We start from the raw sequence: 18,207 nt of genomic DNA, 5'->3' as shown, positions 1-18,207 counted from the left end.
TAGAAAAACAAGGAAGCGAAGGCCCATAAATAAAAAATGGTGCAGTAGCGGCGATGACGGGAATGGTGACAGGGGAAGAGCGCTGACTGAAACAGGCTGAGATTTAAAGGCAGAAAAGGAGCCTAATTATTTTCTCATCTTTCCCCTGCACAGTCACGATGTACTCAATATATTACTACACACTAAAAAGGTGGCCGCCAAAGCATTGTGACAGTGCATTTAACTTCTTGAACTAAAACTCAAACACTCAAATTATAGTGGTATAAATGAAATGCTTTGTGCCTCCATGTGGCTAGAGTTAGGATGTTTAAAGTCAAATTTCCTGTCAGACATTTTCATTTCTTTCAGGCGCACTGATGAGTGACATTTCTAAAGCAGCAGAGAGAACTACCATGAACATCACAGGACGCTCGCAGCGCTGAGGTTTCCATTTTAGAGATACACTGGAATTACAATGTACCATCCGAAAAAGTTTTACATGACCATGAAATGAATGTTTCTGCATGAGGGTATTATCTATCCTGTAGCACAATAAGTAAGAGACTCTAGAACGCAACCATCTTATCAAACATTCTGTTTGCTTTGGAGACCACACACCCACTGGATGGAGCCCAGGGAACCTTTCAGATGTTGTCAAAATCAACTTTAAACATCACTCAATGGCTTCCCCTGGGTTGAAAACAGCATTTATTTTTAATCAAAGCTTTTGTTAAACTTGTGATGATGAAACTGCCTGCGTCCTGTAGCCTATTCACAGTGCTGGCAAATCTGTCAGGAGACTTTGATCATGAAGACATTAGATCAGCAGGCCCATGATTGAAAGTGTGACAGTTCTCAGTACCAGTGGACTGGGAAAATGCTAATGAAAATTTGACTGGAACATTTCTCTCCTCTGCCTCAAAACCTAGGTGTCTAGGTGCTGCTCAGCTACCAGCAGTTGGTTGTACTTGAAAGCTGTGAGTGGGAAGCAGGAAGGAAACAAAACACTCAAGCAGCCATTCGCTGACTTTTACTAAAGAGTTAAAAAGTCCAACTACCCAGTCCAAGTCACATCCTTGAATAAACTTGTGTTATTCCAGCATGCTGTGACTTCACATGCAAAAGGAAAATTCCTCCATTAATATTAATATTATCTGTCTGAGCTAATCAGGCCCTGTAAGCAATAAGTTGTTAATAGTAAAAATTGGCAGCAGGTGAATCTGTAGCTATCCAGGCATCACACCAAAGAGCTGCACAGATCTGCAAACCTAGATCATTCACATCTGCACACCCCCACAGGCCTCCTCAGTGAGATTACATGAGAGCACTACCCACCACATAAGAGTAAGGCTGTGCTCAAACCCCCCCCCCCCCCCCCCCCCCAGAAAAACTGAAAGCGTTGCCAGAGCTGCACTGAGAGAGCAGGTGACTGAAAAGATTACTTTATTGTAAAGAAGGGCAGATGGTTCCACAAGAGGTGATACAGTATTCTATAGCACATGACAGAAATGCACCTGGGATATGATGCTTTTGTAGTTCCATCAAAGATCTGATGAAATATATTAAGTATCATTTCCAGGGATCCTCAATAAAGACACAGCCAGGTTTTGGAGACGGCTTCTGAAACCAGATGTCTGGATGCCTTGCCGATGATGAATTGGCTTGTTGAAAGCATCAACAACTTGTTTCTCCATTATCCCGGCTACTGCACTGACCGGCTCCCTGTCTGCATCGATTTGAGTGGTGGGTTGACTTTGCCGAGGACACTGCAGACAATACACACTTTTTCTGGGAACTTAAACATAAAGTGTTTTTTCATACTTCCTCTGAGGGTGATCAGCCTTGATTGAAAGCCTCAAAGAGAGCCTCTGTACAGTGCACACAGGCCACTCAGAGCAAAAACACAAAATGTTTGCTCAGTACTCTTCACTTTCCAAGGTGCTGCAACTCAATACAGTTCTGCCCCGACTGGAACAGATGCATGTCCAGCCTTCAACCTACTCTGAAATGGAAAGGTGGTGCAGAGCACTGATGTGCATCATTTTAGTTTGGCCTTGGACAGCCAAAGTAATATCTGCTTCATAAATTTCCCTGCTCTTGAGTCTCCTGTGTTGATGCTTTGGATCTCACAAGATGCATTTATGAAACGATCTGGGAGGAACCCAGGGAACTGATTAGAGAAGTTCTTCCATCCTAAAACCCTGTCTGCATCAAGACACGCACACACACACACCCTACAGTCACTGGCTTTTTGTTCGCCTTTTCTGATGCCACATCACACATCTTGGGTCCTGCACTCCTGCATACCAGCTCTGCCTAATTACAACAGAGAGTCCCACTGCTCCCTGCTCTGCCTCCAGGCTCCTCACAGCACCAGGCTATACACAATAATCTAAACAAAGATTTGGCCTTTCAACACGCTGGTTAAAAGAAGCAGCACACCACTATCAACATAAACTCTACAGCACCAGACCAAATTAGCCTTATTGATGAGGCACACAACCCTGTGGTAATTAGTTCCCCCAGCTCGATCTTTTAATCACCTCCTAGCACTCAGCATTAAGCTAAGCAGTTGTCTCCTTATTTGAACTAATCTGCAGGGTGAATGCATTACCTTAGAATAGATAAGGCATAACAGATGTCCTCCCTTACAACGCAACAGGCGTTTCTGGGAGATGTGGCGAACGCTTCAAGATATGCAACCAACAGTGTGAGGGAGGACCACCATGGAGCATCAGTGCACCCAGACTGGCAGTCTGGTTGGAGCAGGCCTGGGTGCCTCTCTGTCTGAAGTCAAGACAGACAACGTTGGGTAACCACAATGTAAAAGTGGAGCGTCTCACCCCACAAACCTCATTCTCCATTCTCTCTCTCTTGCTATCTTGCTGTCTTAGAAGGCTTGAAAAACTACTTACTCACTAGTACTGAGCCAGGTACAAGTACCAGAAAATGTTTGGCTTTTTTTACTTGTTAAATGATTAAGCGGTTATAAAAATTGATAAATGTAACCTAATTATTTACTCAACGCATCATTTCCGAGCTTTTGGGGCTGTGTATCATTTGAAAAAGTATGATTTTTAATGTAAGAATATAACTTCTTGATTGAGAAAAGTACCAAACTTCAAATGCTAAATTCTGTCATAAAACAAGCAGCCATGCAAGAGCTTTGGTTAAATAAAATGCAGCCTAAAAATGCCAAAATAACAATAGAAATCTAAAAACTGATGTAAGAATACATGAAGGGGAATACAAATCTGAGCAAGCGTTTTTCAGTACACTGTGCCTTGTCAACTTTCAGTCAGTACCAAAAAAGCATTTAGGTTCAATAGCAGCCCTAAGCACTAATTAGAGCTGAGAGCTTTCATAGTGTCATTACTGCATCTGCAAAACATCCTGCTCTAACTGTGTCAGTGTCGGTCCCACATAGTCCTGACCACACAGAGAGATAGCCTTGGCTTTGGAATTCTTACCTCTGGCCTGTATTTTGCATGTTTCCCCATTTTTACTACTTCTTTCCTGAAACACTACCTCCTATCACCTATGTCTCACACGGGGAGCTGAGGCAGACTGCCTACGCTCAGCCACCTTCACAGCCCTAATCAGACCTCGTCGTAAACCGAAACTGATCTAATTGGGAGCAGAAATAGGATGATCTGACCACACGCTCTGTAACTGATTGCTCCACTGTTTCCATGAGCTTGTTGGGCTCAGTAACATTCTTCTCAATCGTTATTTCAACTGGCAGTCAGTGCAGCAGCAAGGCTGGAGCAAAAGAGGGGGCTGAGGTTGCTGGCAGACAAAAGCGATGCATTCTTTGTAACAGTCAAGTTCTGGATATGGAGACAATTTGCTCAGTGGTTAAGATATTTTAGGGCTGTGTATATATAGCGCATGCTTTTCTAGAAAGAGGCAGTTTTGTCATGAATGTAAAATACAACACGCTGGCCAGTGTGTACCATTACAATACCTGCACTTCATCATCACACCAAAAGTTATTTGTTGCTGTTTGTTTGGATCTAGTTTCCTGGTTACTGATTTTTGTTACCTGGCAAGCTGTCACTCAGCGTCTGCTTTCCAGTCTGGTGGCTTCTTATGGACAGCAGGGGACTGGATGGATGATTTAGCACAGATTTGCTTTGGAACTGAATGAATATCATGAGCAGATGATGCTTCCTGATGCCCAGCTTGTTTAGAAGTGCCAACTGCCTTGCACATGTGCAGGGGGACCACGGGCTGTGAGAACAGAAGGCCTGGCAGCCCTCATCACAGCAAGCCTCTCAGTCTACTCCCCCTTCCCATTCAGTCGTCTCAAAGGAGGAGGGAGGCAAAGTGAATAATTGTCTCTATTTACAAAGGTCAAGCAAAACTGCTCCTCTTGAGCCTGAACCAACACTGCGACAACGCGACTGTGAAGGCACACACATCTGCAGTCTGACTTCACTCTGCTGGTAATTTACACCCATTTCTTTCTTGCATCATCAAATTGGATAAGCCTCGGCCTGGTCTCAATGGGACCCACAAGGCAGCATGTTCACATCACTCTAGGGAGGCCTGAGCATCCACGAGCAGGAAGATGTGCTGCTCTCACCTGCTCCGATCCACATGTCACCACTCCAGAGGGAAACAAGGGGAAGTGAAGAGGTGAAATTGGATCACGGAGGGGACACAATAGTGTGGGAAATGGACGTGGGAAGAGATAAGAAAGTCTGGATAGCCGAGGTGAAAGAGTAAAGAGAGACAAACAGATACCAAGACACAGGAAGAGCGAAGGAGATCCCACCCCTCAGAGTCAGACGATAGATGTTAGAGGAGGGATCAACAGCTGGATCCAGCTGCTGAGTCGGAGTTTTGTCACAGCTGCCAGAGGCTGCCTGTCCCTCTGGAGACTCTGCACTGTTTTCTTTCTCCACGTCTCTGTCTCCTTTCACTACACTCACACCCTTTCATAGAAACTTGGAAACAGTGCTGAGAGGTCTGCCTCACCTGCAGCAGACAGTCTGGCAGACAGACTGCACTAATGAAATGTCCCATGAGAGAGCCATATAAGCCCATCTTCCTTCCTTGCCAGATGTGGGCAGGAAACCCCTCCAGCCGACTTTTATCTCTCACAGCTTTTGCTTCAGAACCAACACTCTGCGTGGCTGCATCACAGCCTGCGTTGACCCTTTACAGTCATGCTGAAGCATTGGAAATACGGAAATACTGCTTACTTTATCACACGGCACCCGCATAACAGCCAGCAACCAACAAAGAATTCTAATTGCATGTTTTTCAAAATCTCACTGGCTGGTGGTTGCACCTGTCACTGCAACAATCTTATATATTTCAAAAGCTTGGACAGCTTCAGAAACAGCATAAACTGTCTAAAACATTTGGGTAACAATTTCATTACTATTCCACAGCTATCTGACATGAACAAACCACTGCTGAAGCAATTTGATTAACCCACTGACAGTAATTTCTGATAACTGATACATCCTTTAAGTTATTTATCAAATGCCAAACATTCCCTGGTTTCAGCTTCTGAGAAATAAGAAGTTGCTGCTTTTCTCTATTTTATATAATTTAAATTTACAATTTTGGGGTTTTGTACCGTAAATAAAGCAATTTAAAAACAATTTATGTCACATTAGTTCTCACATTTTATATACTTGACAATTAAACGATGAATTCTATATATAATCGAGAAATACCTCAAGTACGAAAGCTCTAAATAAAACAAATGCAATGGCCTTTCTATTCTGTTTCACATGTTAGTGTTCAAACACCCACAGGATTGCTTTTTCACTAATGAACAGTACTTCCTCCCAGCTTCTGTATTCAACCATATAACATTAAAAGTTTAACCACAACTTTCTCCTCTTCCTGTGTTGTTGGAAAGAGAGAAGCGGTGGATTTGCTGATGGACGTCTGAGCACAATAAAATGTGGTCAGCTGTCTCAAGCACAGCAACTTTGACCTGAACACCCACACTCTATCCAGATGTACATCAGTGTTTATGTTCGCTTCAGTGCCCCTGCTAGGCCCAGGAGTAAGTGTTCAAGGAAGTATTACATTTGCAAACACATTAAGTAGCACATCCAGTTTCCGGCAATTTTACCATTCCCTGAAAATACTGTTATACCGCAGAGCCACAGCGAAACTTGGTAGTTAGCTGGAGGAAAAAGAAACAGTCAGCTCGCCTCAAGCAGAACCAATCTCACAGGGAGACAGGCCAGTCTGGTATTAAAACAGACAAGTGAATGTTTCATTTGACATAAACCATCTCCAGAAAAATGTCTGGTAAGAATTGATTGCATGGTTTACGTACCAAAATACTAGTCTGAGCTCTGAAACTGGTAATTTAACGTATCTCCTTAGTTAGTCTCACTTGGATACTCTGAAAAAGTTTTACTTATGAAGTTAGCAAAGTTTAATACAGATAGAAAATGTGGCAATGTAAAGTGAGTGATTGAGCAAGTCAGGTGTCTCTCTCAGTCACCAATTCATTGCATTTTACATGGCAGTTCTGCAGAACTTTAGTTTGAGTGAAAGTCAAAATGAACTATTTTTATGCTCTCCACTGGCAAATGAGGTCAGCATTTAAGGCTAGCAGCTAAAACACTAAGAGACATGATGTTTTTGTGGAGGAGCAGGGAGCTAGAAGACATAAATGCTGACATTTTTAAAATGGAGCTTATTGTTTAAATAAACCAGATGACAACAAACTAATTTCTCAAAAACCCCACATGCCACTCGCACTTGCCAACTTTATCATTTTATAGTCAGACAGTAACTTTTTACATATTAGTCTTAATACAAGTCTATTCTACAAGGAATGTAGGTATTCCTGCGCACACAGACAGAGAATAAAGGCAGAGATTATGAAAAGCAAGATGTACTTCAATAATACAGGCTTACCAAAGTCCCCTGAGCAAGCTAGAACAAAAGCATCTCATGCAATTAAACGGTGAACTGCAGATCATTATCCTGACTGTACTGCAGAGAGCATTATAAATGCGCCTGAAACAATAATTACCTTGACCACCACAGTAGCTAAATTTTTCATCAGGTAATACAGCTCAAGGACGACATGACTCAAGGTACTGGAATAAGTGTTATTGGCACCTGCCAGGTGGTCACCAATGGGTGGTCACAAGAGTACAAAAAGAAACTGTCAGGGACTCGTGTGAAAGAAAGACATTCTTTCAATCATTCATACTTTTTCTCCAGGGCAATTATGAGTATTCCTTTTCCCCACAGACTTGCTTTTATGTTGGCAGGAATGGAGAAAAGATTCAGAGTGCCACTTCATTGAGGTACCTCTTTCAACTAGTCTGCCTTGAAAGAATTCAGTGAAATAATGAATGAGTTGAGTGTTACGATACGCTGCTTTAAAAGACAAGCAATCTGTAGTTATCGAGCAGGCTCATATTTTTGTTGCACACAAGAAATCCTACCCAAAGCATCAGCAATCCTACACAATGTCACTGATGTTTTTTTTTTTTGTTTTTTTTTCAAGGGAAGTGATGTGTTCAGTCAAAAAGTTGCCAAGACATCACTGAGACAGGAAGCACTTTGGGCAGCAAAGCAACTGAAAAAAAGGCACCAAGAAAAAAAAAAAAAAGGCAAAATGTTCCTCTCACAGCAATCAGTGGTTGTCTCATGTTGCCAAGGAGGCTCCAGCAATGACAAGCAGCCCATTCTATCATGAACATGGTGGAGGCGGGTTTAAAAATTAAGTTTGGCCTATTCTCACACCCAGCTAATGACATATGAAGTGAGATCAGATAAGAATTTGGAGAGGGACAGACCAACGGACAGACGAGGAAGCCCCCCTGCTCATGTCACCTCCGCCATTCAAGCCAGCACTTGTCAGGGCTCATTTCCTCCTCATCTGCCTGAAGACCCCCCCTCGCCTTTCTATCAGAGCCAGAATGACCCCCCAAAAACACAGAGGGGAAATTCTTGCAGAAATACACTCCAAACCAACCAAAAGCCACAACAGTATGAGGTGTAAATGATTCCCCAATGCGAGATTCTGACACTGACTGGAAAGCTTCATTACTTCAGAAAATAACACATAGGAGAATTAATGGGAAATAACTGTCAAAGCCAACCAGGCTTCGCTTACCGAATTTGGAGATATTAAGGCTGGCTGATGTGCCTCATTATCTCCCATGACATCCTATATTACTCTTCATCAAGTCAGGAATCAAAAGCCTCTTTTCTTAATGACCTAATTAAATGACCTTGAAGTAATTGTTGTTTCATCTTGTTAACGTTCCGATTATTCAAACACTTCAGACATTTATAATAAAATGCACAGTGGCAGAGTACAGTGCAACAATCATGAGTGAATGCATGCTTATAATGCACAGTGTAGAATGGAGATATAAAATAGTTCAAGAGAACATCATTCACCACATAGCTTGTGGTTTTTTTTAAATGTTGTTTTTCATGTCGTATTTCATTTCCACTCCCAAGGATGACCTATTTTCTTTGCAGTAGATCTTGCATATGAAATTACAAGACTGATTGCTGTAAATAGGCTTAAGTCCTTATTTTTAGTTATCTTTTTTCCCCCACATATCTAATTCTGAAGTCATCCATAAACCAATTGACGTATAGCATAAAGTGACAAAATATTACAGGCGCAGCACTGTGGAGCCAGACCAAATTAGAATAATCATCAACTGCTGTGCTGGTGACCTGCAGAGGAAAAAAAATCAAGCCACTTCAAACATCTGAATTAATGATCACAATATCCTTATTGTAATGGTTTTTGGAGAGCAATGTGTACGGAAAAAGAGGACATTGGGAATTTCATCTGCAGAGAAAAAAAAGCAGTCATCAGATGTCTTGCTGAGATGTTTGGATGTAGAGCTGGCACCCTGAGTAAGAGCAGTCTGTTCTCACATGCCCTGCCAAACACACGTCTGCAGCATCCAGGCAGGCTCAAGAGAGGCCAGAGAGCAGTGGCTTTAAAGAACTACTTCATACTTGGACCCTGCAAGGCCCTGATCAAACATGTCATACTCTGAGAGTTGTTAGAGAGCAGGTAGTAATGCTTTTGGAGGCAGTGAGGGGGGGGGGCAAAACTTTGACCATCTCTAGTTTGAAAGAAAACAAAATCTGAGTTTTCAGATATTTTCATAGAACATGAACTTCAGCCCACATTGGAAAAAGTGATCGTAGGGCTTTCTGGTTCTCCAAAACATACATTTTTTAATTATTCTCTGGTTTTGCTTCAAAATTCCATAATCAGTTTCAGTACCTTCTCCTTTCTCCTCATCCTTGTGGTCCCTGTGATTTATAATTAGGGGACCTCCCACAAGAAGCTCTTGCAGCTTCTATTTCTGCAGTCAAGCCAGAAGTCGCGGTAAGGCCTGCGTCTCCCCTCACCCCTCCCTCTCCCAAGGCCAAACCCTGGGCCAAGATCCCGTCTGCTGGGTCCTCTGTCTGGACTGCACTCTGTATCCAAATCCTTGATCCATGCAATACTACAGCAGATTCTTGTGGAACAGAATTTGTCCATACTTGAGAAATTACTTGAATGATAAAAGCAATTGATGGGCTGTGTTTTAAACAAGATGGCCAAAAACAATCTGACAAAAAGGTATGTTTTAATGAATCAGGACCGCAGTCACTGGGGGTGCTGTAATTTGTCTAAACTTTAATTCTTCTTGTCGTCTATAGCCATTTTTTCTCACGCTCAACTAGCCTAATTAAGGTGCCTTTTGAGAGTGAAGTGACATCTATTTCTTTGGATAAAGCCCTGAATTTGTCTCTGCCTGTGAATATGTGAAAACCCCCCTTTGTGCCTGGCCTGACAGAGGACTTTACACTGCCTCTGTTACCCTGGAAACCTTTTGAGAGGTGAAAGGGAGGACAGCCAAAGAGGAGATCATCTTGGCCTAAAACTGCAGGTAAATCCTCACTAAGGCAGTCCAACTTAAACAGCTTTAACATTAAAAAATAACTCTTCATAGAGGAATGAAAGGAGTCAGCAAAGTCTGACAAATTTCTCTCCTATTTATCAAATAAATTTCCATTTGGTCTGCTCTTCAAAATTGCCCCCAAGTTGAGTTCAGACCCTTACATGAGCTCAGTGTTTAAGTGGGGAAGTGTGTTAACAAAATCAATCAATTCGAAACTTTTTTAACAAAATGTCCTACCTCAAGAATGCAAGTTCCTGGAGCTGTGTTTTCCTTGATGGACGCATTGTAGTAGTTTCTCTCAAAAACAGGCTCGTTGTCATTTATATCCTGAAGCACAATGTTTACCACAGCAGTAGAGGACAGGGGTGGTCTCCCTCCATCTGTGGCCATCACCGTTATACTGGGATTGGGGTTCTTTTCATAATCCAGCTGTGAGAGAGTGGTGATAATCCCCGTAACAGAGTCTATACTGAACCAGTTGAAGTAAGCACCTTGATCTTGCAGGATGCTATAGTTAATGTCCCCATTCGGCCCCTGGTCTTTGTCTCTTGCTGTCACCTGTAACACAAAGCTTCCAGGAAACACCACTTCAGGAATGACCTGCCTATACACCGGCTGGTCAAACAGAGGAGGGTTGTCATTGATGTCAGTCACCTGGATGACGAAGGAGGACTCGGCCCTGAGAGGAGGCGTGCCGGAGTCTGTCGCCATCACCCTCAGCTCGTAGGTATCTCTCTCCTCCCGGTCAAGAATCTTGTCGACACAGATCAAATAGATGATGCTATCTTTAGTGGTCAAGGCAAATTTTCCATCTCCTCCTTCTAGCGACACATTGACGTTGGCGTACTCTCCATAGTCTGGGTCAGTGACTGAGATCCTGGCTACATACTGGCCTGGCTGTGCACCTTCTGAGATTCTGGGAGATCCATCCTCACTGAGAAAGATGATGGTCATGGTGGGCTGGTTGTCGTTGTAGTCTCTGACGTGGATGGTGACGAAGGCGTTGGTCACCTCTGGCTGGGTTGCGTTATCTTGTGCCTGGACCACCAGCTCGTGGACTCTCCGCATCTCAAAGTCCAGTGGCTTGTTGAGTGTGATGATGCCGGTGCGAGAGTCAATGACAAAGTAGCGGTCCAGGTCGCTTTGTCTCCTGTTGATTTCATACAGCACCATCCCATTATCTCCTTCATCAACGTCTGTGGCAAACACCTGCAGGATGTTGCTTCCTGGCTGGAGGTTCTCAGATATTATGGCATGGTAGCGGCTCTGGTTGAAAACAGGAGCGTTGTCATTAATGTCTTGTACAGTAATATCTAATGTCATCTGATCTGTCCTTTTAGGGGAACCACCATCAAAGGCCTCAAGAGATAAAGTATAGGTGGATCGTTTCTCTCTGTCTAGAACGGCATTGACCACCAAGTCCAGATAGAGAACTTCACTGCTTCCCCTCCTGGTCTCCAAGGTGAATGCCTGGCCAACATTTCCATCCTTGATAAGGTAACCCTGTGTTGTGAATTGGCCTTTATCAGCATCAATCGCTGGCTCAAGAAGAAACCTGGTGCCGATGGCTGTCTGCTCAGGGATTTTAAATGTGGCTCGTTTTCTTGGGAACATTGGGGCATGGTCATTTATGTCATTCACCTTGATAGTCACCTCTACGGTCACACCTGTCATGGTGACTGCAATGAAGTTGTATCTATCCCTAAGTTCCCTGTCCAGAACTTTAGCAGTTTTAATAATGCCTGTGCTCTCATCTATGTCCAAATCACTACCCACACCTGTGCCCTCGTGGTCTGAGATGAAGTACAGGGATGCTGTGATGCCAGGAGGAAGTCCTGCACTGATGTCACCTACAATTGTGCCTGCTGGCTGTTCCTCATCTAACTGTAGCTCAAGGGTCCCCAGGACCATGGGTGAATGAACTGTTACAAGCTCCAAGGCCACATACACCATTAGTACTATTCTTCTGTTCCACCAACCCTCACGGTGCAAAGGGTCCATTATAGACTTCCCAAAACCCTTGGCAGCTGTCTTCATTTTGGCTCCTTCTTTTTAAACCTGGAGACACACAAAGAGGAAAAGCTGAGCAATATCAAAACCTGACAACAGCAGAAACTCAGAAAATTTGTATTATTTCTGCGTCAAAATACAGAGTAAGTTAGTTTAAGAGAAATACGTATATGCTTTAAACACTTTCCCATATGTTTTATGGGCTCCGTTCCCAACCGCAGCACATACAATAGACTCTGCACATAACATTTTCCTACACTTCTTATTTCACTTACTAAGTCAACACCTTGTTCCTCCTACATTCCAGAAATTTTCCTTTGCTAAAGAAACATCAAAACCACAGGCCACAGCATACTACCATATAGAGAAGGTCTTTGGCTGTGGCTATTCAACTCTAATTAAAAAGGTGCAGGAATTGCTACCCAGCGTGTCTGACCCAGTGTGTAGCAGCACCCTCTCATGTAAGTTTGGGAGGTGAGGTCCTGGACTTAATATTTAAGTGTGCTACCACATTTAGCCTCCATTGGCTGAGCAGTTTTGAAAGACTTGCCCAAGAACCATTTAAAATACTTAACCCTCCCCAGTCTTTCAATACTTATGAGAATTCAGAGTGTGAGTGTGAAATCATGGCAGAAAACCTCCAAAAATTGATCATTTAAAGGAGCAATGGTGTTAGAAGTCCTTGCATAGACAATAGGCACAGCCTGACAATGGACCCACACAACAGCTGAGGATCTGTAACTGAGACTGAGAGACACTTTGGATCGATGTGGAAGTTCTTCAACAAAACTGTCACCATCTGTCTGGCACAAAAAAATTATTGTGTCGGTTTCATTAAATAAAGACAGCAGCTTCCAATTGTCTGTAGTTGTGTCTAAAGTCATTGAATTTTTAACAACTTTGACGTGCCTGCAAAGTAAATTTAGTTTTAATTTGGAGGAAATATATACAGATGCACATTAAACTGTATTACATTTTGAGGAATTGTGCGTTTAGTGAGAGCTCTTCAAGGCTCCCCCCAGTGGTTTAACTGATATCTGCAAGGAAACATTCACAAAACATCTGTGTGTGTGTGTACTAAATGCCTCTTATGCATCCCTGAACACAGTATGGAGATCTGTCTCAGCCATGGTGGTGACAGTGTGTTTGAGTGACAGAGCAGTACAGCAGAGTTGAAGGGCTCCATGCAGTCTACCTCTCCCCTCTTTTCTGGCTTTGCAGCATTGTAATTGAGGGCTGCTGGAAACTGGCCATGAGCACAGATTCCGGGGCTAATTTCAGTCTGCCGTGATACGGAGCCCGCAACACTGAAGATGGTAACTTTAACATCATAAATTGGTTTGAATTGTGAGGAGTGCGAATTCCTGGTTGAAACATGAAATGAAAATCACTTCTGTGTTACTAGTTCAAGATTAGTTAATAGTTTAGGAATATAAACAAATTCTGGATCAATCTGCTACATTCATTCCAAATTTATATTAATCACAGAGATCATAATAATTGCAAGTAACAGTATCATAATGGTAAACACTACACACTCAACATTACATACAATACTTTGGGTTGCTTTCTGAGAACTGTTCTTGGCCAAAACATAAGCACATCTATGACAGCCTGAAAATCTTGACAGCACTTGAACTTTAAAGCCTCAGTATTGATTTACTTTACTGCAACACTGGGGATGCATTTTACAAAGCTTTCTCCAAAGCACAAAGGATAGCTTTTCAAGGCCAGAATCTTTGTCCAAATGCCACAACTGAAATAATGCATTCTCTGGTTGAGCTACAGTGGAGGACCTCTGCAGAGCCTGAATGGATATAACAGACACAGTCAGCAAGGCTAATTGCACAATACCAGGTTAAAAACGACATATGGTTTTAAAAGATTCTGTATTAAGTTTAAAAGAAATTTCTGCACTTTAACACGTTCACCAAATGTATAGCAAATACAGTCACCCATCCGGCCACCCAAGCCCACATCTTTGAGACTTTCATGTCTGAAAGTTAGAGGCCAGTTAGCAGTCAGGATATAAAAGGTAACAGCCTATTTGTGTGTAGAGCTTCAGGGAAAACAATCTGGAAAAAAAGTGTTCAGAATAGCTGCTGATGGTTGAAAGCTGTTGCATTTAGTAAGCCAGTCCCATTGTGGCTTGGATTCAGATGTTTTCCTTACATCACTGTCCTTGATCATGGTGAGTTCCTCTTGCTGGTAGTTGAACCTTAGTGAAGAGTTTCAATAAGATGATGTAACTGCTGGAGGATTAACCCCCATGCACCCCCAGCAAAGACTAAAATGTTTGCACAAAAGCTTCACTGTGGTTATTTTTTCTAAAATATAGCATGTGTGTGTGACACATCATGTACTTTTCATTGTTAGTAACTGTAGTATTGACCCACTTTCTTTTGAATCCTCTGAACCAATTCAACCGACCAAAATCCAAGATTTCTGGGATTTACATGCAGAGCGAAACCTCTGTTTGAATACAGTGGATATCATTCTGGGCACTTTGCTAGCATGACTGGAATCAGCATCAGAATCCCTGGCAGCAGTGAATGTTGTGAACATCGGGGCTGCAATTCTACCTCTCCACTGTGGTCTAGATCATGTTTAGCCAAACATGTCAAATATTCATTTTTCATCATAGCTGAAAATACATTTGCTTATTTATTTTTCGTTTTTCAATTTTCTGTGAAGTACTATTTGTGTTTCTTTCACTACAAGATCAAGACATCCAGACCTTTGGTTTGGCAAAACTTAGAACAGACAATACATCTGAGCAAACACTGCTTTCACCCTCCATGAGCCAATACCTACATTACATAGTGTAGAAGAATGCCAAACCCCTCATGACATGGAATTATTTTTAACCATGTAGAGTTAAGACACTGTTAAACATCATAATTAATACAGTGGATTTGGCAGACATCAAACTGGCCAAGTCATATCGTGTCATCTGAGAAGAAGTATCTTAGGGATCTTGAATAATTGTCATATACTTATCTTAAACTAACATCATAAACTAAAATCACACACAATTTTTGAGATGCCTGTGAATTAAATTTGGTTCTTTCTTGATCTAACAGAGTATCAGATCTTCAGGGATACAACCCAAATACTGGTTAAAATGTATCCCAGTTCATCAAAGACGTGATCCCAAATACAGCACTTCAGCTGCGCCACTTTAATTAACACAACCAAACCATTTTCACCACCATCAGGCCAAGAGGGACAACTACAGTGACAGACTCGTAAAATGAGCTTCTAATTCCTTGCCATGATTCCACTTAACTCTAAGAAAACTTCTGTCGCTTCGAGAACATGCCAGGCTGCCTGAGGCTCAGTGGAGCCATAATGGAAACCACACTGCAGATTGACTGGACATGAGGATGACAGGCTTAGCTCAAAGCAAACTAAAAAGCTCTGATTGTTTTCCAGACTATTGCCTCTCACAAGTGCCGCGTTTCTGTGCCCTGCGTTAGTCTTTGAAACGTCAGTTCCCGTGCATGTAAAAAGGCCAGGAAAAGCCATCACAGGGCTCAGATACACATGTGTTCCTCGGCCATAACAAGCACGGTATTGGGAAAACACACCAGCTCCTTTTTCACAATGAGCTGAGGGTTTCTGAGGGTCCTGACAAAGTAGGATCTCTTTCCCACAGCAAGAGCAGCATGGGTTAGTTCAGCTGTTTGTGTAAGATGTTCAGGATAAAAAAACACACCTTATGTCTTTGAAGATGACACCATCTGATATTGCCTTGGCAGTACTAGTGGTTGCATCATTAAAAACACATGTGCATCGAGTTACAGTAGCAGGGGTGCAGGCAGTGTTTGGACAACATCAATACAACGAAGGTCAAAGTTCACATAATATGTTAACAGTCACACAGGTTTTTAAAGAGGTCAGGACTGATTAGGATTTTTTTTAAAAATAGGGTGTTCATAAAAGTTCCCTGCTTTCACCATCAATTATTAATTTTAGGTGACAGAATCTGGTTATAAGAGGTGACCGATTTCTGGCACTACACCTTCAAAGGCCATGATTGATGTACGGTTGACTTATTTTACTGATGACGCCACTGCAAGGAGATGAGTAAAACCGCAGTGACTACAGCCAGGCATTTCAAGAAGGCAGCAAGTAACTCTCTGGGTGGTGCTGGTGTGGCCATCCTGGGAGAAACATATTTTGTGTTTTTTATTCCTTTTTAGGAGTCTGGAACTCCAGCTTCATCAACAGCATATGCAAGCTACAAAGACGAGACTAGTGATTACTTCATGCACTGTGCCGAGGGTTGATGACATAATCCCTGGATTGTTATAAAAGCCTTGGAGGTCCACATTTTGGTTTCATCCATCACCGCTGCTTTTTTTGTTTGTTTGTTTTCTCTGCGAGTTATGCATTATAACGCAACCCAGTTTTAAAAGTGGCACACATTAGAATAATCTTTTGTATACCTCTCAGAGAAACTGATGGGAATCATTGCATGGATTTTAAAATGAATGCATGGATAGATGTATGGATAGATAGGTGGATGGGTGAAAAGTTTAAAAAAAGCTTAGTGGTATGGATTCTGTTATGGTCTGGTCAATTAGCCTTATTATTATAACTATCAAGTATTCAGTCATAGACTGCCAGAAACAATGTCACTGAACATCCTTTCATTTAAGAACAGTAGAGGTGGCACTCAAATTAAAGCAAAACCAAGGATTCTGTCCTCCTCATGCTGATTGTGAGGGGAAAAAACGAAAGGAGGAGCCTGAACTCCTTGTTGTGTCTAAAGTCAAAAAAAAAAAAAAAAGGCTGCATAATTACTCAACTGCACCATAGCAACCATCACTCTCACAACTAAGTGCGCGGTGATGGAACCCAGTGGAGACTTAATTAATTCATTAATTGAGGGAAAAGAACACCTTCTTACGGTCATTGAACACAAGTCTGCCAGCACAAAAACTGTGCCGACATGTGGATAATCATTTGGTATGTGCTCAACTGGAGTAAGTGGGAGGCACAAAGGCTCAGCGCCGGGCGCACAACAAAATAACTCCATAGGTTAAGCAGCTGGAAAGGAGTCTATCAGAGCGGTTAAAAAGAGTGCGACATGACATGCAGTTCAAATAAATGGCTCTCTGCAAAATGTGCAGCAGAGGTAAGAGTGGACTGTGCAGTGCTCCTCACAAAAACACTACAGTCACATTTAATACAAAGATGAGAGGACATCATTATATAGTCTAATCGTTATCTTTTATGAGCACTTTTTGCATTGAAAGGCGAGTCTTTCAAAGGTTAACAAGCGAGGCTGCAACATGCACTATGTCTATTACCGCTGCATAAAGTCTGAGCATGAAAGAGCTGAAAACCGGTTGCAAAAAAAAAGTAGCCAACCTCTTAATTCGTGTATGAGTTTAACATATTCTCACTCTAGAGAGTAGGTTATACTGCAGGCAGTATAGTATAATGCGTAAAGTGAGAGGAAAAGTGCGCTTATGGACAAACTGCACTGATGGTCAACTTCATGGCATCAGTCTACTTATCGAGTGAGAGGATCTGCGGCACGCTGTGATGGTTACTCACATTCATCTGCTGCCTTGCTGTGTTTCAGAAAAGCCAAGCCGAGTTTAAAGATATCCAGATTCTTCTCAGTATTCCCTTACGAAGCCCGAAGTGAAAGTTACATCCATTTCAGGACTTGAAAAACGTGCGTCCTTTGCCGGCGACTGTAGATTCCCCTCCGCTGTGCGCAATTTGTCTCTTCGTAAAATTCCTGTTTAGCTCTTTCCAGTTTCTGTTAAAAGTAAAATTGCAACTTTTTCTTAAAAAAAAAAAAAAAACTTTCCTTGCGTCCTCTTCGAATATCAACCTATCGGCATCCGCTGTCCGTCTGTCTGGGCGCAGGCACACTGCTGCAGCACGCTGACTGGAACCAAACAGTGTGGGGCCGAGCGGCGGACGCCCCTCTCCAAATCTAATTTATTCAACACGTGACGGAGTGCAACCTCCAGCTCCTCGCGTCTTTGGTGCTCATGCTGCTGCGGCTGCCACAAGGAGCCACACCAACTGCAGAGAGGCGAGCCAGGTTACTGCTGAACTTTGGTGCCACCATCCTATGCAAAAGGGAAGTGTAAATCAGCGGCAGAACTTGCTGTGATCCACATGGCTTCTTACAGAGTTGCTACACATGTCTAAACAATCTGGAATAATGGAATCAAGTTGGAAAAGTTTACATATTGTCCAAAAGTGTGCTGTGCAGTTGCAATATGGCAACTTGTTTCTGTGGGTTTAAAGTGGGTGGGGTGGACCACTG

The 18,207-nt window shown here is 42.5% G+C and overlaps 1 protein-coding gene across 1 annotated transcript in view; it reads right to left on the bottom strand.

Moving 5' to 3' along the window:
* Positions 1-17,900, bottom strand: part of LOC143323482 (protocadherin-16-like) — a 78,535-nt gene extending 60,635 nt beyond the window's left edge. The window contains exons 1-2 of the mRNA XM_076735349.1: positions 17,478-17,900; positions 10,137-11,957 (exon numbers count right to left, since the gene is read on the bottom strand). Of these exons, the coding sequence (XP_076591464.1) occupies positions 10,137-11,936 (1,800 nt within the window). The 5' untranslated portion in view covers positions 11,937-11,957; positions 17,478-17,900. The remainder of the gene's footprint in view (positions 1-10,136; positions 11,958-17,477) is intronic.
* Between the last annotated feature and the right edge of the window lie 307 nt (positions 17,901-18,207).

This window comes from Chaetodon auriga, chromosome 7, assembly GCF_051107435.1.
Source record: "Chaetodon auriga isolate fChaAug3 chromosome 7, fChaAug3.hap1, whole genome shotgun sequence".
NCBI classification, from domain to species: Eukaryota; Metazoa; Chordata; class Actinopteri; order Chaetodontiformes; family Chaetodontidae; genus Chaetodon; species Chaetodon auriga.
Note: the sequence above shows the minus strand (reverse complement) of the source record. Positions and strands in the feature narration are given on the sequence as shown.